The following is a 23,933-nucleotide window of genomic DNA, read 5'->3' on the forward strand; positions in this document are numbered from 1 at the left end:
TCAATAAGGCAGCGGTAATATTATCAATTAATAATAATTTCTCGGCAATTAAAGCATTTCGGTCAACTAATGATGATTTATTATTTAATTACTTAAGTTGATGATCTAATTAATACTATCGAACATTTATAATACATTCTATTAATCAAATATTACCAGATTTAGAGGATGACATGATTGTTTAACAAGGTTGTCCACAAACGTTATTGGAATACCGAGTCGTATTCAGAACAAAACTTATGCTCAGTTTTCTACTCGATGAAGGGAATCAATTCTAAAGTCAAAGCCACAAACTTTTCTTAAAACAAATCAAATATGAATATCATAAAAATTGTCCAAGAAGTATAATATCGATGTTTTCTACCAGCACCTGACGTGAGTTACGGATACCCCTTTACATTACCAATAGACATTTTCTGGTTGAAAAATGAAACTGAGCTTATTCATGGACACTAACTAGAATGGTTTGCGTCGATGTATTATTGCAAATACGTTTTGACGGATATCATGTGATTTGTAAATGGTTGTAAAATGTATCAATATGCTGATGAAAGTCTCAACTTTCACATTTAGAGGATTCGGATATTAAAACGAATATATAGCCAAAGTGTAACGTTGTTTTGTAAACGTTGATACAATTGTAAAACAAAATGCCTGAGAATCGTTGTGAAGGAAACATCAAGAGTGATCATCGACGAGCTTGAGCTGTGTTTTTCACGAAACGATGAATCGACCGAGACAGTGCTGGTACTCTTGATATATTACGTAAGCCTACTCTTGTATGCAGCTGTCTTCAGGCAAGGATACTAAAACGGTATTCATTAGTACTAAGACACAAATGCAAACAAATTAAAAATTATGACAGTATGAGTAATTTCAAAAACGTACAACAACGTCACAAATGACCGATACTATTTGACCGATACTATTTCTCCTACTTTCGGTATTCTAGCACTAGTCACTAGTTGTTATTATTCTCCTTTAAGCGTTTGCCCAAGATTTTTTTCTAATATCAGAGCCATAACTTATGTTGGAAAAGCTCGTTCCCTTGATCATTTTGCATGTCTTATTTGATATGAACTAAAGTTTGCTATATTGCACTGATATTGTCCAGAGAAAAAAAATGTCGTGACTGTTTTCACGTAGGTCGTAGTTTTCTCGTGGGATACGCGCGATAAAGTCATAAACAGTCGCACAACAGTCATTGGTAACTCATAAGACGTTAGCGCGTCCGTCTCCCGACTATATTACGTTACCCGGTCTGTTGCCTGTCATTTGCTCTACATATATTTTATTCAAAGTCAGCAGCTTGAAGGTACATCATGTTACGAAGCACTATGCATCTATATTTGATCATCTATGTACGTCTGGGTGCCAGTTGGATAGTGATGAATATGAGGCACCAGCGGTGATTCAGAATACAGACGGCGTCTCAAAGACACGGCTGGCCCTCGAGGTTCTGTAGTTGGATATGCGCACGTCTTGGTTGATCACCCTTCCCCTTACGACTTCATCATCCAGAGGCCTAGCGGGATTGCGTTGGCCCAAACCAGGAATAAAGGGATGTTGTGGTCATCACCGGAAAGTGAAACCCAGTCGGTTCTCCTCCAGGACGCTCCTCAACGGTCCTCCTCGCCGTCAACACGGATCCCCATGCACCAACGTTCGCCCACAGGAACTTGTAGTTGCCAACAACCACATCAAGAAGGACCATGACAAGTAACCCTTGTAATTGTAATGACTGGTGCCAATAATCTTAGGTGCCTTGAAGGACACATGTTTGGCATCGAAGGCCAACAACAATAGTGATAATTCCACCGGACGCGTAAATGGTCTGCCACTTTGCACCATTCATCAGGTATACTATATCGACCCGCCATCGTACTCATCAACGATTGCCCTGGCAACCTCCGGAATGAGCCATGCCAGTTTTATTTTTTTGTTGATTGTGATCGAGTATGCCAGGCTGCGATAACTGTTTTCTGTAGCCATATAGCGCATGGTGATGGACAGCTTCAGCTCAGGCTCAAGGATATGAGGCCGCCTCGAAGTCGGCCCTTGGTGATTCGAGTGGCGACCTTAAGCAACAGCTCTTAAAACATATCGGACTCCATCCGTATAAACAAGACAAAGTCAACAGCAGTTGACTTACTCAAATAATAAAATGAAAACCTAAGTCTTGCATTAGAATTCTAGATCATTACAGCCCAAACATGAGGCTCCGATCTATATACGATCAAACCCAGCAACGTCGGGCCCGGATCAACGCCAACATTAGGGATAGGAGTATTCGCTCAGCTAGAATATTCTTTCTCCCTCTGCACCGACAATCATTTCTTTCATTTTTTTCTAAGAGTTCCTTCGCCAGAGCTACATACCCTCGAACATATGTCGCAAAACTAGCGCAAAAATAAAGCACGACGAACTTGCAAATTCGTAAGACATTCTTGCACCAGTAACACGACTATCCTACCACAATCGTTTGACATAAGTGCGACAGTTGTACGATTGTGCGACTAAAAATATTCTTCTGGTACCCACGACAATTTATTATCGCCCGTAAGTCGCAATACTGTACTGAATGTCTTGTTGAACACACAAACGACACCCATAAGACATAGATACGACAATTAAAACGTAGAAGAAAAAAATGTATTTCGAAATTTCCTAACGACGGCAAGTCGAGGTCATGATGATCAGAATTTCGTATGACTGTTTGCGACGACCAGGGATGACCCACGATTTGCCAATTTTTTGCACAAATGCGCCGTGTGTTCGTTGTTATCTGGCATTAAGGCGAGTATTACACATAATCAACATATTTGATGAAAAGTATGTATGTCTTATGTGTTAACCATTCTGTTACAGGCGAGAACCATCAGAAATCCACATAGACCTTCAAAATCAGAAATTAGTATACGAACTAAAGGCTAGAAAACTACCAATTAACGCGGAAACAAGGGTCACATACGGGGACATTTCAAAATCTAAACGTCAACAAAATCCGACGATCAACAACGACTGTGTCGTTACGGGAACATTGACGAATGACTACAGAGACGACATGGTGTTGTCGTTTTGCAAAAATATGGTGAGTTATAGTTAAAAGATAAGAAGCTGCAAATATAGCAATTACTATGTCTAAGTAACCGTTAATATCATGGCGATCGATGGAAATGTCAATTCCAGACGTCAAAACAAATAAATTATATCAATCAGTATTTTCTGCTGATTTTTTGGGAAGCTTTTATGCTGAAACATACATGTATTGCATTCAGAATCTTGTTTTTAACATAACATTCTCACACTCATTTGTTTAGATACTGTAGATAGTTTCTTTAAGTCATGTTTTCGTGATTCTTTCGTTTCGACCATTTTCATGGCGTTCAGTGCATAGCGCCTTTCTTTTCCTGATAACCTCGGTAAATTATGTCTATGTTAATACAAGTCTTATGTTCGGAAAGATACAAATAAATGATATCAATTTAAGTCAGTTTACCACTTAATTAGTTTAAAATGTGCTAAACAGATGTATGCCACTTTTGACACACGTAATACCGTCTTTAAACATTTAAATTACATCCTTACCATCCAATAATAAGATACTGTGGATATATATGATTTCGTAAGGCCATTCTTTCACCCTGTACAATGTGTGACGCCAACTTGTACCAGATAACAACGGTACAATATTGGTCGCACGGGTATCAAAAGTTGCAAAAGAAAGACTTAACAAAAATGCTTCATTTTAACTGTTGTCATGATATGGGTTAAAACGTTTCAGTGAGTACTACATTCTGATAATGAATAAAAATAATTTGATACCGCTTTACATATGAGTCTACAAATGAACCTTTATATTAAATGTGCGTGTCATGGTAGCAACTCTAAAGATAAATGACACATTATGTCAAGCTTTCTTCCACTTCAGATAATCTGTAAAGTAGTAACGAAAAGTGAGACGCTTTCAAGTAAACGTGTACTAACAGAAATAAAAATTGTTTTGGCTCGGAGTCAGCAACATGCGTCTATCACTTCCGTTACACGTAACGAACTGATAATACAAATGAAATTTAAATATAGTGTCGTATACCATTTATCATTAAATGGTACTTTTTCAGACTGGTTTGTTTCACTATGACACGGACACATTTTACATAGAAGAGGCATTCCCCACGGAATCCAAAGACACAGTCCAAGTTTTGGTCTCAACATCCGCAAGATCAAAACCCTCAGGAGAAACATTCGGTCCCTACTCCGATTCAGGTATTAACTTTACAAAATGACTGCTAAGATAATGTCCCAGCAATATGATTATTATGCAGATGATGCGTGTGTTCCAAGATTTCATAGGTTTTGGAATGCGTGAACTTCATTTTGAGCAGTCGTTATGTTGGTATGTGTAGAATGTGCAAATTCATAACCTATAGCCGATAACTGTAGCACGTGTAATAGATGTGATCAACGTCACAAAGGTTTACGCATACTCACTCAAAGTGAGATCTCCATATTGTATTAGTAATTTAATATTTTATTAAATCATGGCCGACAACATGGAAATTTCGTTGACAGCATAAAAACGTGTTATGAATGACATTGTGTATACATGGACAATCAGCGATCAGTTATCTACACGGGTAGCAACACCTAGCAGTACAATTATAAGTTATGTTGATAAAACCTAAATATTATGTCATTTACACTGCATGTACTTTGTTTATCAGCTGCAATTTGATAAAGAGAAGGCTCATTTATAAGCGTTCTCAAAACACATTTTTCTCCCACCTCAGATAAGTAGATCTATTAATTTAACCATGCTAGGAATGTTTATCTTGCCCACGAGCGAAGAAAAAATGCCCGTATAGAACTTCTTTTAATGGTCACCACATTGTAATTACCTCCCTTGTTGAAGACTGTCGTCTGCAGCGCATCATGGAAACCTTGTCTGGTGGCAATATTTAGAACGCGAGTTAATTATTTCTCGCTTCAAATGTCACCAGAAAACAGTTTTCACGCACCTTTCAAAAAATAATGCTTCACTCTTCTTAGAACTATTTAAATACCGATTTAGACCATTTACATACTCTGAATAACTGCGCGAATATCCATGACAACCACAAATTAATGCATATCCGTACGCCATTATTTTCACTAAGCACAAAAGAGTTCCCGCAAAAAAAATACTTTTTTACTTAATTTTGTTTAACTGAGGTGGGAGAAAAAGCATCTACCATAACCGCTCGTGTAAGATAGGTTCATCCCAACCCGCGCGCAGGGTGTTTTGCGGAAACTCGGTAAACCTCGTTTCCGCAAAACACCCTACGCTCGGGTCGGAATGAACCTATCTTACACTCTCGGCCATGGAAGATACTTATAATCTTTATTATTATTTAGACATTTTCAATTCATAACAGAAGTACTCGACCGTAGGAAACGTGAAACAATTCCTCAGATCACCATAGAAACGGTGGTCATTTTGGACGAGGATTTTGTAGCGAGTGCGCGTTCACGAGGCCAGACGACCGATCAAGATTTGATTGACTTTATGACAATGAGATGGACAGCGGTAATATATTATACCTGTATCAAAAGCAGTAAAACAAGTGACACAATGTATACAGTCAGCGAAAAATACGCATCGTTCTTTGTCGATAGTTTCTTACTATCTCATAAAGCTGTAACTATAATATTCAGTCGAATCTCATTAAGTCTAACTCTGTTATATCGACGGTATGATTATATCGAACTGTTTACGTTAATTCTGGGTTAGGATATATGCACTTGTTATATTTCGGTTTTATCAAAAGTATGTTATCGCGAAGTATTTGCCAACGACTTTGACATAGCGAGTTCTGACTGTATGTAAAACGTTCAGTTTAAAACGTATTTTTACATTTCACATGGAATTGTGTGCTGAGTGATAAGTACAGTGTATGCTACTATATACAAAACATAAGTAGAATGATGAGTATCTGTGGTTGTATTCTCTTTGATTTTGACAGGTTCAAGCAGAATGGGGCAGGGCGGATTTGTTTGGATACGACATACAAATTGAAGTGAAAGAAGTCGTCATATGGGAAGCGAATCCAGTACGTTGAACAAAAAATAAGACACAGCAAATACAATTTTGAAGACATACCAAAGATATTGTTGTATGTTTCACATATAATTATTTTGGTAATGTTGGGTATAATCATGTGAATTTGACTTTTGAAAGTAAAAAATGAAAGAAAGGTCATATATCGCAAAGAACACTATATAACATTTAGTTAAAAGCTGCCTTTTCAGCAGCTTTATACATGATCAGCGTCATATTCCTATTTTCGTTTATTTGTCATCTGTTGTTTCAGTCGTGGTACAACCCCAGTACAATCCTATTAAACACGCTCAGCAGCATATGTAACGGGGCAAATAGCCGTGGACTCTATACGGACTACGACCATATTCATCTCTTTACCGGGTAATCCTTTTGCAAAAATCAATCGATCTTTACTTTAATTAAATAACACTAAAAATCAATATCATGTGCTTTTTATGAAAAAATAGTAATTGCGATCATTATGACATTACTCTGACCATACATTTTGCTTAAAGTGACTCAAACATTATTTTTAGTACCCCTGGAACGGATGTGGCGGGCAAAGCCTTTACTGGAAAGGTGTGTGATCCCCAGTACAAATGCGCGGTGTCGACCGATACACGCGTGACCGAGTTTACCATTGCTGCACACGAGTTAGGACACAAGTAAGACCACTGGGTGTCTTTATAATACCATCAAAACTACATGAACAAGCCAAGTAGCCAAACGTTAACCGATGGCGATTTTTAGGGTAGCATATTTAAACACCCAACAGACTCTTAATTATTGTTCAGCTATTATTATTTTCCAATTATGCATAATGAGGGATGGGGAAGAAGATAAAAGTAAAAACTTTATAGTTTTTTCTTTCATTTTTAATCATTAAATCATTGCGGTGTAAAAAAAACATATGTAGTTCAAGACACAGATTGTTGACCGCCAATGATATTGGACTTAGATGGCATATATCTGTGAAATAAAAATTATCCAACATTGAATAATTCGGATGTTGACCAAAAATTCGCTTTACGCTATGTTAAAAAAAGTATAAAATACTTTTATAATAAATCATCTTTTGCAGCATGGGTATGAACCACGACGTTGATAACGGATGTCCAGCACCAAATGACGGCATTATGGGCTCCAAGGTCTTCGGATGGAGCGCTTGCAGCATCAGTGAAACCAGAGCTCTCCTTAACCAGTTATTATTGCTTTTGAACACACATTTAGTCGGCTACTTACAAATTAATAGGAATTTATCCCTAATTAAATGAAATGCTTGAAGTACATTCAGTCTGCTTGTCATGATCTTACGAAGAACCTATCAGGGATTTAATAAAAATTCCGAAATTTTCTTGAACTGTTCGTATTGCCTTGAAGTAAAAAAAAAACAGTTCGCTATTGAATAAAGAAGATTTTATCCCAGATTAAATAAGATTTTATACTTAAACAGTTTTCAATAAACACACCATTATCTAAAAGAGCTATGGCGATAGTATAACTTCATGATAGTAAAATGTGTTTCATGGGGAACATTCCGAAAAGTGCTAATAATTTAATGAATTTACAGGAGTTCATCAAGTTGTTTGAATGTAACAAACGTCAGCTCCCAGACCGCTATAAACCTTGTCGAGGCCTGGCCAGGTACATTGTCCTTATTTTTGACTGTTTAAATAATTAGCAATTTATATGTGTACAGCGCATTTACTATTGCTATGCTAGTAGTATCGGATAGTCAACTCTTGTTTTTGCTTCATTGCTTCCATCACTATTAGAAATCATACGTTCAGACTCGAGTATCTCTTGTTCACTTACAGGTATGATATACACGGATGACGAGATTTGTGAATTTAAGTACGGACAGGGATACAGATACAGAAAATTTCCCTTTAGCTCTTTCGTAAGTAACACTACCCGAACGAGACAATCACATGGTAAATAGAAAGGTAGTTAGAAAGTAAAACAAAACAACCACCGTGGAGAACCCACGTGACTTTTTGGTAAAGTGCCCGGCAAATATGTTAAAAAAGGTCTCGATTCAGGTAGGTTTTTAAAGATAGACTTCTTAATACTGAGGGGATTTCTGTCATATAAAGGCCATAAACCCTGCAAAAAAAGCAAAGTACAAGGCTCCTGACAAATATACTACTAAAATTGGGGTTAGCAGTAAGTATTTCATATGATATCTACAATGTATAAGTGTACGCAGAGAAAAATAATATAAACATCCATTTTTGACTTAGCCCTCTTTGATTCAAGTCCCCAGATTGAGCTATTTAACATCCAAGTCTCGTTTTAACAATAATAATAAAACCTGGCTAAACCAGCTTTACTTCAAGTGATTTTTTTGCAACATACTATAAACATATGGGTTTAAACGTTTTTAGCGAGGAGCATGATTCTTATAACTTTTTTATCAATTTATTTTTTAGACTGAATGCACGATTCACTCCTGTGTGAATATGAACACGAGTTCTCCACTGTACGGTATCATGTACAACGAGGCTGTGCCCACGGATGGGAGATACTGTGGCCCCCAGCAGGTACATGTAATCACGGTATTGGACAGTTCCCTAATTTGTTATAAATCCATGTCATTAGTTAAAAATCGTCTTTCGATTCGTTATATGCGTCTATGAATACTGACAATGAATGAAACAACTCTTGTATATGAGTATGTAGCCACTTATGTTGAGCAAGTTAATTTGTGTTTTAGGTTTGTTCATCCCAAGTGGTCAATGCTGCATACGAGTGTATATTCTGGAACGAAACCGGTCTTGACCTTGATCTATTTACGGAAGTGGAAAATCCGGGAAACTGGTCTAATTACGATGAAATGACGTCATGTAGTCGCACGTGTGGAACAGGAGTTCAGTACCAACAGAGAAAATGCAACAATCAAACGTACGATTGATTTTCATGCCTTATTGAGCATAAAAGAGTTTTATTTTTTATGTATGTCACTTGCGGAAAATTGTTTGTTCATGTAGTTTACTTTGCGCCTCATTGGGATATTTAGCCAATCGGTTTCGAAAGTTAATGATATTAGTCGTTTGCCGTCTGTGCATTTACTCCATTTTTTAAAAGATGCTAATTGTTTGAATCAGGATTGCTTTAAGTAAAGTGTCACTGAAATAAGAAAATATTTCTTTATCGTTTTATGTGTTAAATGTTTCCCACTAGATCAAGGAACACGATATGGTGTGACGGAAATGAGTACCAGGCACAACTCTGCAACACAGATGTACGTTTAACGATACATTTAATAGTACACGAACGTGACAGTTAGATTTGTTGAAATTTATCATGTTCTTATGCTTCGGAACCAACGATTATTACCTTATGATTCTTAAAGAATATAGTTTATTTAAGCTTTACTAGACGCTTTCGCTAGTGTTGCAGTTGACAGTGTTCTTCCTCGATTAATCACATGAGTATAGCTAATCCTAAAATAGAGAACGAATATACTCGTAGCTTCATGAATCTCTTCGGTTTAAAATTTGTTCATCAGTGCGACGTAAAATATAACCTTTTACGCGTTTGGACCATCCCTGTAGCCCTGTCCAGATGATCCCGGAGACGAAGTCGAACTTCGGAAGAAACGTGCAGGAGAGCGTTGCAGCCACATGAGAACAGCCAATCTGTATGATGAAATAAACCTGGTGTCCACCGATTTTCTCGATACGGGGGATAGGTTCAACAGTTATGGTATGTTTCGCTGTTGTGAACGTTCTAACATTTTACACGTATGTATACAGTAATACCGCTGATAACGCTGCCTATTTCGTGCGTGTCTTTTTTTTAATTCAGATGAATATTAGATCCGAAATTATTCATGTTTCTACTACAAAATACTATGGCGAATAAAATCAAATATTTAAAACTACGCACTAATTCAAATTGTGTGGGATCTGGTCGAACAGGAAATGGATTATTGTTAATTATTTTAATGAAATCGGTTTAAACTATGTCCACATGAATTGTTCAGATTTGGAAAGAGGATGCGATTATTTTTATTGTGTTTTCAAACGTCTTACATAGAATGGGGCCAGTGTGAGGTGAAGTGTGATACAGTGGAGGGAAAGACGGTGGGTGGTTTTCAACGGTTCGGTCTGATGCCCGACGGAACGCCATGTGACATTCCGGAAACTGCAACATTTATTGAACTTAACAACCTGCCACGTGGTTCCGGTCGCACGGGGCGATGTGTACAAGGGTTTTGTCAGGTGAGTATCCATCTTTACTTCTATTAAATAACACAATCAAGCTTGTAAAATTCTTTAATGTGGAGCTGTGTTTGATTATTATGGTTAAGTACAGAACAAGGGGAATGAATTTTTCCCATGAATATTTCGAACAATACATATTTCAAATAGGCTAGTATGACTCATGATGCAATTCATGAAGTCTGTAAGGGCTAATTTATGCTTTATGGCACACAAGTAGATTACAAAAATGCGTATATTTTCTCGGAACGATATAGTTTAAGTAAACTATTTTGATAGTGCTGATTTCAGGAACGAAGTGAATATTTACCTCTTTTTAACTTTTGATTTTACCTTATATCTTAGTGGACTGAAGGCAGATACTACAAAAATTTAAAAACGAAAAAAACAACAACAAAACGCTGTATTATGAATGTTTAAATTATATTAAGATTTCTTGAAATGATCAAATTATTCTGTAATGTAGGTACAAATAAAATGCAATACATCATACGTAATATTAATTGACTATAGCGCTAAAGAAATATATCATTAGTTATTTAAATTTCAAGCCAAATGATACGCACATATGTACCTTTTGGCCAACTAACGGTCGGAAGAATTCGTATGATCAAAAGGTATCAGTGGGAGTATAATAATCTGGTATGAAAGACATTTAATCGTTTTTTATGAAGTGTACAGGAGATATGCATGACTCATGATAACTTTTGTACCCATATCAATTGATGAATAATAAATGAATCACAAATGCATTGAACGTATATACAGCTAGGTTCGTTGACATGTTTATTTTTTACATTTTTAACAGTTCAACCATTTTAATCATCCCTTGTGATTCCTAGTTTGCATTGTATTATTTACATTTTATCTTATTCTACAGGGGAATTTCAATACAAACAGGTATCCATGAGTTCTTTTATTGATTAACATAAACAGAAACTGTATCAGATAACTAATTATGAAGAAGAAACAATTATATAAAATATGACCAATTCTGTTCAATTGGCAGTGAAGAAAAACCGAAATTATTTAATCAAATCATGATAAGATTGCGAAGAGACCTACGGGCTATTTGCTACTTAGGGATGTTGTTATAAGGGTTTATATAACATCACACTTGTTTTAAATTACACCGTAAATCCCTAACAATCATTTTATTTTCATATTTATTTCGACTTTTATTAACTTAGGAGAGCAATACTACTAACGATATCGTCGACGTCGGCGTCACACCTCGGTTAAGGTTTGGCATGTAAACATATTTTAGTCACTATCACAGCAAATTCGTACATCGTGTATTGCATTTTAAATCTAGACATGTGCTTACAACTCCCTATCCATCTTAAAGAATCAAGAAAGATAACTCTATTTTGCACATCATGCAAATTATGCGCCTTTATTACATGACTTAATTCTGGTTACGGTTTTGCACATAAGCACAAATAAGTTAATAGCTCAGCAATCTCGTAATGTGTTTCCTTTATACCTAATACAACGTGACTCAACCATCCAAACGAATTAAAACATTAAGTAAGATAGCCCTTTATATTATATGTTGCAATTTATGGCCCTTTATTATTTGACATAGAAATTCTGGTTACGGTTTTGCATGTTTAAACAGTATTATCAAAACCTCAGCAAAGAGTGTATGTAGTACAATGAAACATTTTGTTAAACCATACCACCTACCTCATGAGTCCCGTACGGTTAAACTTGTAAGTATCTATATTATTAATTGTGAATACCACTACGTTCCTTGGCTGTGTATTTCCAGTTGTTTGGGTGTGACAACCGGACCAGTGATGTGGTTCTTGACGGTTGTGGGGTATGTAATGGCACCAATTCCACGTGCCAGATCGAAGAGGGCATCTACACGGTCAACGTTACTAAAGGTAACCCATTTACCTGATCATTTTGCACTCAGTCCGGGGTTGTAATAATTTGAAAATCCCACCGCTGGCCACCAGTGTTACCAAGTCGGCCCCTGCTACAACAAAGACTTATCTGGGAGCAAATATCCCTTTCAGGATTCCTTGTTCGCTCAAGTAGATCGCAGCTACCAATATGTCTTTAACAAATTCACTTGTCCTTGATAAAGTGAGCTTCACAGTTACGAAGAAATTAACACAATATAACTTTCTTCTACTACCATGTTTTCATTAAAACACTTGAAATATATTCACCAAGAAACGAATCTTAAACTAATTATCAATATCATGATTTTATCATTGCAATTTCACCAAGGCGACACATATATAGCAACCATTTTCCTCCTCATTCCGAAGATTTTCGGTTTATTCACCAATGCAAGACGGCCGAATTGTATAACTGTGTGCCGGCAGTGTAACTTAACTGATCTCTGCCGACAATGTCCTCTGCCTATAGTATTATGTAATGCTGTGCCTGCAGTGTTTCATACCTACAGTGCCCACTGCCGGCAGCATTACATAATTGCTGTGCCTGCAGTGCCGATTGCTGGCGGCAGTATTATATAATTGCTGTGCCAGCCGTGCCCATTGCTGGCGGCAGTATTATATAATTGCTGTGCCAGCCGTGCCCATTGCTGGCGGCAGTTGCTGTGCCTGCCGTGCCCATTGCTGGCGGCAGTATTACATAATTGCTGTGCCTGCCGTGGCCATTGCCGGCGGCAGTATAACACAACTGCCACTACAGCAGGTAACCCTGCAGAAGAGAGTTTTAGAACAAGCAAAGCTACCAGCTTGCTAAGCTAAGCCTGATTCATAAAAATCGAATAGAAAAAACCCCAAACAAATTAAATTGTGAAGGAGGACACAGTACTTGTGCTAATTCCTAAAATTGCAAAATGATGTTTTCATAAATGGATTCAAAATGTCAAACGTTAAGCTTTCTATATCGATCAAATGAGATAGAAAGCAAACCTATGAATGACAAAACATTCAAGACATTAGTTTATGTATGCCCAGTTCTAACTTCTATAACTTATAAAGGGTTATAACAAGTAGTTTCCTTTTTGCTTATTAGTTTACTTGGTCTATTCAAGAATGGTTCTCTTTTCTCGCAAACCTAGGTAAACAACGGGAAATTATAACTCTTCCAGCCGGTACCTACAACATCATGTTTTACTTCGCATACAGCAATATGAAGCAGCACTTCTTTGGTAAGTAGTTAAAAGCGAATAAGAGACTGACTACGCAATGTGACTGAGCTATACTTTTTAATGCTACTTTTCTATTACTTTTGCTTTCAGTCGAGTTTCTATGTTAGCTTGATGTCCTCCATTATATGTCGAAATATGCGATGATAAGACGCAATCATTGGTTAAAAATATGTTAACTTGTTCTGATGCGAATATTTAAGTTGCACAATATTCACCAACCTCAGGACTCGTGCACATAATACCAAATAAATACCAAATTAATAAACAGCATTTATTAAGGTTTTCGGTCGGAGTGTATTGAATGTATTTTCACTGCTGCTATAATCTGATCTATAGAACTACGAACGCTTGACGGGACTGATATTATATCGGGCACTAGCGATACGCGAGCGAACCCCAAAAATTACGCAGGCACCTACTGGTACTCTTTCTTCAACAGTGCATACCTATATGCCGAAGGACCGACAGACACCCCCGTAGTGATTAAGGTTAGATTTGAATGGTGATTATAGTTGCATCGCGATATGTGACTGAAATTGATTGTATACAACTTGTAACGGACCCTATGGAAGCATGGTGCTAATCAAAGTACCGATGATAAAAAGTGAAGAACATTTCACGTAGAACACTTTTACACGATTAGTTCAATGTACTATCATATTAAAGATCTTTAAGAAAAAAAATCATATGAATGGCAACAACTGTACCATTTACCTATCATTGTGTGCATAGCACAATACTCGATGATCACACAAAAGCACGAAGTGAACATTATGGAATTAATGTATGGTTGCGTGACGACATAGACAATCTGTTTTAATCTAAGGATTTCCATTATTAATAAAGAATTCATGTTTTACAGCTACACAACAGGGGCTCATTTTCCAATGTCGGTGTGCAGTACGCATATTCTTCACCAAACAATAGTAAGTTGTATAGTCAGTTTGATATTTAATGAATGATTGTTTTAACATTGTAATCAAAGCAATTTATACAACCTTTTTAATAAGACGATAAAGAGGGATCATACCATTTCTAGTGAAACAATTGAATCATAACGACATCTGTGTAGGCGACATACTTAATGTTTGATTTAAGTGTACTATTTTGATACCACTGTATGTACCGAATCACTTGCACTGGCCGAAGTTGCCAGTAAGATCGTTATTTAAACTAGCTATACATGGATCGAATTTTGTTGATATTTGTCGTTTTTAAAAATGAATGTATACTGTTTGTCTTTACACAATTATTGCACTTGTTAAAGTGAGCTCGTGCACGGGAACTTGTGAGAATGGGGGCATGTGGAACGACACTCTGTGTGGCTGTGAGTGCGCTTCCGGTTTCTACGGTAAGTGGATTGACCTCAAATTGTCGTCTCTCTAGAGTTTTGTTAAACAGCAGACATTTGATATTGATTTCCGTTTTGTTTTAAATGATATTTGCAACTCCCCAATGCATGTAATTAAAAAAAATCGATGAAAATAAGTCGATAATCACGAGTATCTTGATGATTAGGAGGAGGAGATCCAGGAGAATGTTTTCATACTTTGATAAAATTGACCATTTATGTTTTTACCTTATTCGGGACTGTTGGGACAAGAGTGAGGTTGTGAACACAAATTATTAAATCCCCAATATATATGCAAAAAGCTACAGAAACAACTAAAAATAATACTGACCGTTCTCACAAAAAACTAGGGTTGTTTATCAGGGATTGAATCTTCTTCTAGTTGTTTTTTTTTTATATAATATAGATGTTTATTGAGTTGTGTGCTGTTGTTCCAAGTTACTGGTTTGTGATTGTTTGTTGTTGTGTCTATGTCTTTGGCGTTGACCCCGTGTCATTAAACGGGACTATTGTGCTTGTTTCCGTAGTTTGTCATATAAATATGCACAGGTGTGATAGGTTTATGATAATAATGGTTAATAGGAAATGTTTAAAAAGATATAAAATAGTGACGCCAGCAACAAACAGCTTAAGTATGGTACTCCTTATTGTCTGGATATATTGAAACAACACATTTATCTTTATCCTAGGTAAATCATGCAACACAACCTGCAATAAGTACTGCAACAACGGACAAAACCTGGCGACAGACGCGTGCCAGTGCGATTGTCAGGGGAACACGTATGGTACAGTCTGTAATTGCAGGTGAGGTTTAGCAAGGTGTACTCAGTACTCCTTTTTAAGAGCAGATGTTAGGCCACCTATTCTTCGTGTAATAGGTGAAGAAAAGCCGAGAGTACGGCATGTTTTTTTCTTTATTTTTAAATAATAGTTCTTTATTGTAAAACCATACGTGATCAACGTTATCGCCTTTGTTTGGTAGTTAGAGATGTTATTACATATGTTTTAGTGAATAACATCTCTGTAGATATTCTACTTCACTCGGCATCGTTCTTTGTTTGTATAATTGTTTAGATTATTTTGTAGCCGCTGAGTATGCCATTTTATAACTTGAAATGAAGTACTGCGTGTCATATAATTTACGTTAGGAAGTGCAACATATTTTTACAGTTATATCTTTTTTGGAGCTTCTACAATTAGTTCATTTCGTGTATTTTACGAAGAACTTGTTTTCCGGTATTTTGTACGTTAACATCCTTATCAGTCTATGTATTAATGTTAATTATTAGTCATAAAACAAGTTTTCAAGACATTTCGATAATTGTATTAACCTATTAGGGGCCGAAAATTGTATTGGGGTACTAACGCACTGTTGAAAAACTCCTTCTTATCCCTTACATTAACTCCCTTTCTCTGTGTTAAAATTCCCGTTTACTTTGACGGTAGTTTTATTGGGGCGCTTATGTACTATCGAATAATTCAAGCTTATCCTTTTCGTCAATTTCCTATTGCGGGCAGTTTTATTGGGGTATTAATGTACTATTGAAAAAAATTAATACCTTGCATTAACTCCTTCTGTCACTGTATTTAGGTTCAAGTTTAATTTACAGGAAGTTCTATTCAGGTAGGAGTGTTCTATTGAAACACTCCACCTTTAAGTCCTTATCCCTTTCGGTACTTCCCTTATTCTGTGTGTACATGTACCTTTTGCCGAAAGTGTTATTGGGGTATTTATATCCCTCATCTTATCCGCCTCTCTCTTTCTCTCTGTGTGTGTGTTCAGGTACCCATATACTGGTCGCGACTGCCAGGACTGCAAGGTTACTTCCTGTCAGAATGGGGGAACATTCAACACCACTGGCTGCAGGTGTACCTGTCCTGTTGGATTCGGTGGACTCGACTGCAGTAGTGAGCTACAATTTCTAGTGGTTAATAAAGATAGAATACCGCTAATGTCGGTGCTCAGATGTGTCGACAGTGTGTTCATACTTGAAATTTATGTTTCCAAATAAGCACTTTTCCAGAAGCATTTTTCGTTGGGTATATTTTCTTGAAGGTTCTCAATTTAAAGAGTTTTGAGTCTTTTACAAAAAGGTCAAACATGTTATATGTATATGTTTATATTACCAATCGATGATCAGCATGTAATTTGCCAAAAAAAAATAAGAGACTTAAACCTGTTATCCTTAAAACGTTTAAACATGAACAAAGTTAATTTCGTTAACACTATTTCTTTACAGACACGTGTGCTGACAATTCCGAAGACTGTGCAACCGATGCAGCCGCAGGGAAATGCGAGAGTAATAATGAAAATATGGAGCAAAATTGCTACTTGTCATGCGGTTTTTGCGGTGAGAGTAACTGTATAAGCATACCTCTATAAAACAGTGAAAATCGCTTGTGCTATAGCGATCTTAGCAGGTATAAAATACTAGATATATATAGATTCTTTTATTCCTCCAACAATGGAGAGCATTACATATTTGTAACATACAATACATGAATATACAGTTGATATATAATCATAACATAGAAAAGAATAGGAAAATGGTATGCATGACATCAATTTCAGGGTACACAACAATACTATAAATGGTAAATAAATGACATGTCCCTACACTAAGCATGGTCCTGCAATTTAGATAAGAAGTATGACAATGATAAAGGAGTGATATTTATAAGTAAAGTAAACACAGTGAAATAGATAGTTACTTTTACAAAAACAACCAAAATGAACAATGAGTTTGGAAACGTTATTTAATCCGATTTCAATGACGAGTTAAGTCTACGGTACCTTTACTAACCAATACGGGCACAAAACTATTAACGCTGTGAAAGTATTGATATTGAAAGGTTTTGCATAAAAAATCTTGATAATCAATGACCAAGATTGTCAGTGCTCTCATTTCTCTTGAGGCACATGAATCCTGTATTTTAACTGTAAAATTGAGATATAGAATGGACACTGATCAATTTCATTAGTATCAGTCATATTTTTGCAGAAGCAGGCTTGACAACGCCAACACCGAATACAGATACAACAACCAACAGCGTGAGTTACTTTCTGTTTAAGAATCGATTGATTTAACAATTAGAATGTTATAACAATTTGGACTAGGTTTTTTAACTTTTGTAATGTTAATGTTGTTGTGTTTTGTAATTGATTTAGTTGGTATCTTAAATGTTGAGATCCATTTGTTTGCATGTAAAGTATTTTAGCAATGGAAAAGCATGGCATAAGCTTTCATATATTTATTGATAATCTAATTTTGTTGCTTTAAACATTTTTACTAATTGCATACAGAATGCGACTGAGGTATGTGTTTGTTTAAACATTCATGCTGAAATGAAGAATAGATTAAATGTATTGGCAGCTTTCTCAGTGTACTCTGTAAGAGTAAGATCATAATGAATATTTGCTTCAGACACAACCCGAGTTATTAGAATTATAGACGAATGCGAATTTAAATAAATCAATTATTTTAATCAAGAAGCTAGGGGTGACGTAGCTGTTTTGTACCGTGTTCTTAATGGCAATGTTCAAAATATAACGTGCGGAATGAGTGAATATCGTTGCTACTTATCCGCACAATCTGTATTGTACTATTAAGCTCCGCATACCTGGTGACTTGTTTCTGTATTGGTGTTAGTGTAAAGACGAAAACAAATAAAACACTCTCCAATATGGTACCAGTATAGATGCGTGATTTGGACAATTTAAGTAAATAACTTAAAAACCTGGTATAGGTATGCATATTGAATATGTTTTGATTGAGTAATGAACGTTCACTGAACCTATGTTTCTACTGATTCCAATTTTTATTCATAACGCCATATGGTCATGGGGCATATATCTCAGATACACATTTGAACAAAACAGACGGATAGAGAACCGCACATTTGCTTTTCATTTCGTTTAGTTTGAATTAGCTTTTTTATTTTATTAATGTTGTTTGTATCTATAGAAGCCAAAAATGAGCGTCTGCAAACAACATAGGCTTCGTATGCAGCAAAAGGGTATAGGCTAATATGTGTGCTCTTATTAACCATATGTTAACCATGTATATTAACAGTAGATATACAATAGTCAAGCGACCATATCTGTCTTCAAACCCTTCTTTAAAAAGCTTTGCATTTTCGGTGTACAAGTATGTTGACATGTTTTGCAAGTCTTATAAAGGTATTGATTTGCAATGTTAAATAATGTGTCCTTTTTCTATATATAATTGTATTATTGGGTATGTTTTAAGATTGCTGTTTCAAATTTTATATCAAAAGTCAACGTTCAATAAAAGGGTATATATGGGTGAAGGACAAGGTCGCATTTATGATGTCATGAATACTTACTGTGTTAAGACTATTCTGTTAAGACTAAGAGCACATTCTTAGAAAGACTAGTATCAGTCTGGTAGCAATCGTCCAGTAGATTTAGTGATGTTCGATAGCTCCAGGGGAGACAATGTGTAAATGACAACAACAATATATGCTGTTAACAAAAGTGATGAATGTATTTGGTGTATTGGGATATTTTAGTTGTCCTGAAATTATGAAAACATTTTCCGAAATTCAATAAAAAAGAGCGCAGTTTTTTCAAGTACGGATGTAGAGAATGCTAGCTTATTACCGTGAACACAAGAAAGATTATAAAGCAAGGCAGAGGAATTAATCAGGTGAGTCGAGTGCGAAATTCTGAAGCCGAGCCAGATAAACTTTCTCCATCTACGGCACTAACCTAATATTCCATTTATCGTATCTCCTTTGAATAAAACACGAAAAATTACGTTTAAATGGGTAAAATGTATTAACAAGTACCTTTTGTTCACCCGACAACTGATCTTGATGATGTCACAGCTTTTTAACAAGCATGCATGTATACTGAGCAGATTGAAACAAAACGGTTCTATCTTAAAACAGTTTTGATATTGAAATGTTTTATAAAAAAATGTGGAAAAATTACTACAATGTATGTTTTCGTGGTCAACTAAGATAATAAATCAATATTTACAAAACACCTTTTCAAGGGATGGATTTGTATGCAAGTGACAGGATAAATTGTATTACAAGTGTAAACACTAATATATTATTGGAAGTATCCACTACTTAACAATGTATCGTGTGACATTGCATTGCCAAATCATAGCGAAGCAAAACATTCTGGAGTGTGAATGTTTCTAGACACGATTTACTCATGTTGCCAAACGAATGGCCTTTGCTGTATGCACATGACATGGTAACAGTATGCAGCGCGTTAGGTTGAAACTAGGTTTCAATTCAATTTGACAATAATAATTGCATTAGATAAATATATACCATATTTCTTTTGTTTAGTTTTTCCTGCTAGTAAAACAAATATAGCCTCTAAACTAACAGGATGAAATATAGTACTGGTAAGCTTATGAAAATGCTGTATGACAGTGGTTAATTAAGTCAGAGTCTGAAAGATCGTGTAGCTTACGATAATTTCACCGTTATACGAACCTTTATCAGGTGATTTTTTACTTAAGCATTCTTTTCTTTTTTTTCAAATAAGAATGAACATTTTAATACGACGCTTTATTTCAAAAGAAAATGATCAAATCATTATGTATTGAGTACACTGATGTAATTGATCAGTTAATGTATAGTAGTTTTCGGTTCTCTTGGCATTTTGTATAAAGTTGGATACAACTGTTTCATTCAGAAGCAATTTGTGTTGCATGGAGCCTGACACAATTACTATTTATAATTTTAGAAAAATATGAGTATCTTAAAATGCTTGTTAAAAGAGATATAATAAAAACATTTTGTTCGAATTATTCAATCACAAAAATGTATATGTATTGCTTAAACGTGTTCAGTTGTATTAAACACTGTAATACATATAATAATTAACTTCATCTCACTTCACCAGTATAACAATGTATTCTCACGAATTTCAGCTTTGCATGGAAATATATATAAAACTATTTACTTTTCTTCATTATCATACTCATCTATTTACTAAAATATTCGTTTCCTTTCATGCCAAAATTATGTCATGAAAAGAACCATTCTAAATGTAAAAGAAAATTACTTTCTAAGTTTCTTTTTCGAGGGTAGAATTTGTTAAGAACAACATTAAAAGTCTTTGCATTTTACATTACTTGTCGCTCATTAATAAACGTTTAGATGAATCAGGTATCGCTGTATTTCGAGAATTGCTCTGATGGAATTATTTTTAAACAACTTTAAAAAGTAATATTTTTATCACAGGGGCCAGGAAATAACGGACACAGAGGCTGCGCCGGTGAGAATACAATAGTTCCTCGAATACTACATTAAATTAGAAATTGGAACAATTTTCTAGACGTAAATTTCCACATGAATATTGTCGTTTTTACTTTAGTGCATAATTGGAAATGAATGCGATATTATTTACATTATTATGCATCGGCCGATACTTGCTAACCTGTAAAAGAACACAGAGATGCATTGTACCGAAAAATATATAAGTGAACAGTTTACAGAATATACCATAGCTGGAGTTTTGTAATCGAATGTTTGTCATTATTTCAACTAAGTAAAGTACATTTGTACGTCGCCCTTTTTACGGAACGTGTATTGTATTAATATAAACACACATATATATTTATTTTGATGTTACATGTTCATGACTTTTTATTTCTTTTTTTCAGGTGTTTACATCGTGGGAAAGGATTTATATGTTACTTTACTTGTCTGTTATAGTGCACTCATATTTGCTATTTATTAATGACTGTCTTATACTCAAGTGTAATAATTGACAATACTTCGAAACATGCTAGGTTATGAATGACATTACATAATGCATTGGAAAAAAAACTTAAATATTTTGCATTTTTGCAAGTGTTTTGAAAAAAAAATGTTACGTTTAAGACAACAAGTTTTACGTTTTATTGGGTCAGACATTATAAAACATAAATACGTGTGGCATGTTAACCAACCGCGTGTAACGATTTTAAAACACCAACATTTAAAGTTCAAATAAGAATTATGTTACCATACTGTATTTAAAAAACAACAACAGAAAGTGCTCTTTGTTAGCTGAAAAGTGTTGCAAGGTTGCAAGGTTTTTATAACGCTTATATTATGCTTTTATAAACTAACTTATGGTCAAATGATCATTTTAGTTCCATTTTGGTGTGTGTTGATCAGTAAGAATACAAACTCAATTTCAAATAACCTTTGCTAACAAGATCAATGTTAGTGAGTTCTATTAAAGGTACTCGCTCATATTTTTGGACCAAAATAAGTTTTCCCGGAAATGCATTTTATCATATTTTTTTTCTCTGATAACGAAATTTCAGGAAAAAACCCCAACAGTTTAGATACAAACAATGTTGGTTTAAGTGAAATACGAATCCACGCTGGTAAAGTCAATACACGCATAGAAAGCAGACGCCTAAACATCACGGCCACCGGGACATCAATTATATTATTTTGACCTCTCTTTACAATACGAGGGTTGTCCGGAAAGTTTTGAGACTGCATTCATAAAAAAGCTTACCGCACATAGGATGTATTTAAAAGTTAATCAGCTGTCAATTGTATCTGATATAAACAAATCCTGAAAGTTTCAACAATGTACTACGAAGTGAACGTATACAACAAACATTACAAAAAGTACAGTTTACAAGCCACGGAGCACTTCCTTGTCCCATTGCGTCACATCATTTACAGTTTTTCAAAATGCGCTCCTTCTGCACGTACACACTTACGGTGACAATCAACCCATTGCTTGAATATCTGTCCGTACCACTCTTTTATGATATTATGAACCACTGTCCATTTTATCTGAACAGATTCGCAAATTTCCCTCACTGTCCTTCGCCGGTCTTCTTGTAACATGTCCCGCACTGAATTTGCGTCCCTTTCACTCACGACTGACGGTCTGCCGCCCCACTTTAAATTGCACACATTTCCATGCCCGTCACTGAAACATACATGTCAGCGAAATACCAAAGCCCTTGAACATGATGGCTTTTATATATCCTGTGTTAGAAGCGTATAAGTATTTGTAGGAGTTATCCCACTGCGAACACAGTGTTTGGTCATAGCGCGCTGCTCCGTGCGTGACGTCAACGTTGATTTTTTCCCACATCTTCGAAATACCTCTCTACTTCCGCTGATCGTTACAACCATGTTTACAGTTAGATTGTGTTAATAATTGGCGCAGTGATGCAGCTGACGTCATACTGTCGTATTATGTTTTGACGTGCTGTTTTGGCATCTATTATTCAGACGGAGTAGTATATATGAATTGTGAACAATTTTCAGAAAACGTCAATTTCAAAGTGCTCCGTGAAGCGCCAGATGGGTTGTCTTGACAACCATTTCCTTCCTTATTATAAGATTATTTAATTTTATTTTTCAAAAGGAAACTCGTGAATAGTCTATATACACAGCTGTTTATTGTTTGTTGATTTATATTTAAAACATTTTGAAATATAGACACAGTCTAAAAACTTTCCGTACATTGACACATTACATCTTGTGGTAATGTTTATTCAATCAATCACGCAACAACAAAGCTGTTATTAAGTGATTAATAGAGTTGTTAACACTGATGAAAAATGTGGTCTTCAAAGACAATATTTGAGCAAATATCAACATTTGCTGAAGGCTTCAAGCTTTTTGATTCTTAGTTTTAACACACCTAATGGTTTGCTACACTTTATTTTGCCATTAAAAAAGTGCATTTTACAATAACATGAGCAATTATCCTTAAACTAATACAGAAAATCAGTGTCTGAATGTATGCATTGTAAGCATCTGTTTTAGATATATTGAAGTAAGCTCTTGCTATTGCTGTTGACGCTTATATTCTATTTTTACACTATTATAGCTACTTTTTACAATATTCTGTGGTTTTTTTCTTTATTAAATGACAAATATAAATATATTTATCTGTTACTTACTTTTTGTATCTTACCCCATTACCAACGTTCGTCTTACCATTAAATCATTTGAGAAAAAAAGCAAACAAATTCCACCAGAGCGTAAGATTATAACAAATTTATACCAAAAGTAATCGCTAATAAAGCTGATCGCTAAAAAGAAGGGCTTTATTTTATGCGATGTTGTCACTGAAAAGATTTAATTAAAACTCAGGAGAGAAGAGATAACTTGTGTCTAAGGTTA

At 35.5% G+C, this 23,933-nt stretch overlaps 1 protein-coding gene across 4 annotated transcripts in view; it reads left to right on the top strand.

Annotated features, from left to right (window-relative positions):
* LOC128219824 (A disintegrin and metalloproteinase with thrombospondin motifs 1-like) overlaps window positions 1-23,705 on the top strand; it is a 44,233-nt gene extending 20,528 nt beyond the window's left edge. For 2 of the 4 annotated variants that reach the window (XM_052927885.1, XM_052927884.1), the window contains exons 4-28: window positions 2,869-3,091; window positions 4,122-4,266; window positions 5,415-5,566; window positions 6,003-6,089; window positions 6,351-6,460; window positions 6,616-6,744; window positions 7,161-7,280; window positions 7,650-7,723; window positions 7,897-7,979; window positions 8,512-8,622; window positions 8,796-8,983; window positions 9,263-9,323; window positions 9,637-9,787; window positions 10,121-10,305; window positions 12,080-12,197; window positions 13,355-13,444; window positions 13,781-13,932; window positions 14,307-14,370; window positions 14,712-14,795; window positions 15,485-15,599; window positions 16,579-16,703; window positions 17,036-17,146; window positions 17,798-17,847; window positions 21,027-21,060; window positions 21,449-23,705. In XM_052927885.1, the coding sequence (XP_052783845.1) occupies window positions 2,869-3,091; window positions 4,122-4,266; window positions 5,415-5,566; window positions 6,003-6,089; window positions 6,351-6,460; window positions 6,616-6,744; window positions 7,161-7,280; window positions 7,650-7,723; window positions 7,897-7,979; window positions 8,512-8,622; window positions 8,796-8,983; window positions 9,263-9,323; window positions 9,637-9,787; window positions 10,121-10,305; window positions 12,080-12,197; window positions 13,355-13,444; window positions 13,781-13,932; window positions 14,307-14,370; window positions 14,712-14,795; window positions 15,485-15,599; window positions 16,579-16,703; window positions 17,036-17,146; window positions 17,798-17,847; window positions 21,027-21,060; window positions 21,449-21,525 (2,839 nt within the window). In that variant the 3' untranslated portion in view covers window positions 21,526-23,705. Of the gene's footprint in view, window positions 1-2,868; window positions 3,092-4,121; window positions 4,267-5,414; window positions 5,567-6,002; window positions 6,090-6,350; window positions 6,461-6,615; window positions 6,745-7,160; window positions 7,281-7,649; window positions 7,724-7,896; window positions 7,980-8,511; window positions 8,623-8,795; window positions 8,984-9,262; window positions 9,324-9,636; window positions 9,788-10,120; window positions 10,306-12,079; window positions 12,198-13,354; window positions 13,445-13,780; window positions 13,933-14,306; window positions 14,371-14,711; window positions 14,796-15,484; window positions 15,600-16,578; window positions 16,704-17,035; window positions 17,147-17,797; window positions 17,848-18,099; window positions 21,061-21,448 lie in introns of all 4 variants that reach the window. The other 2 variants (XM_052927886.1, XR_008258672.1) reach the window with 2 other exon arrangements.
* The last annotated feature ends 228 nt before the right edge of the window (window positions 23,706-23,933 follow it).

Source organism: Mya arenaria, chromosome 15, assembly GCF_026914265.1.
Source record: "Mya arenaria isolate MELC-2E11 chromosome 15, ASM2691426v1".
NCBI classification, from domain to species: Eukaryota; Metazoa; Mollusca; class Bivalvia; order Myida; family Myidae; genus Mya; species Mya arenaria.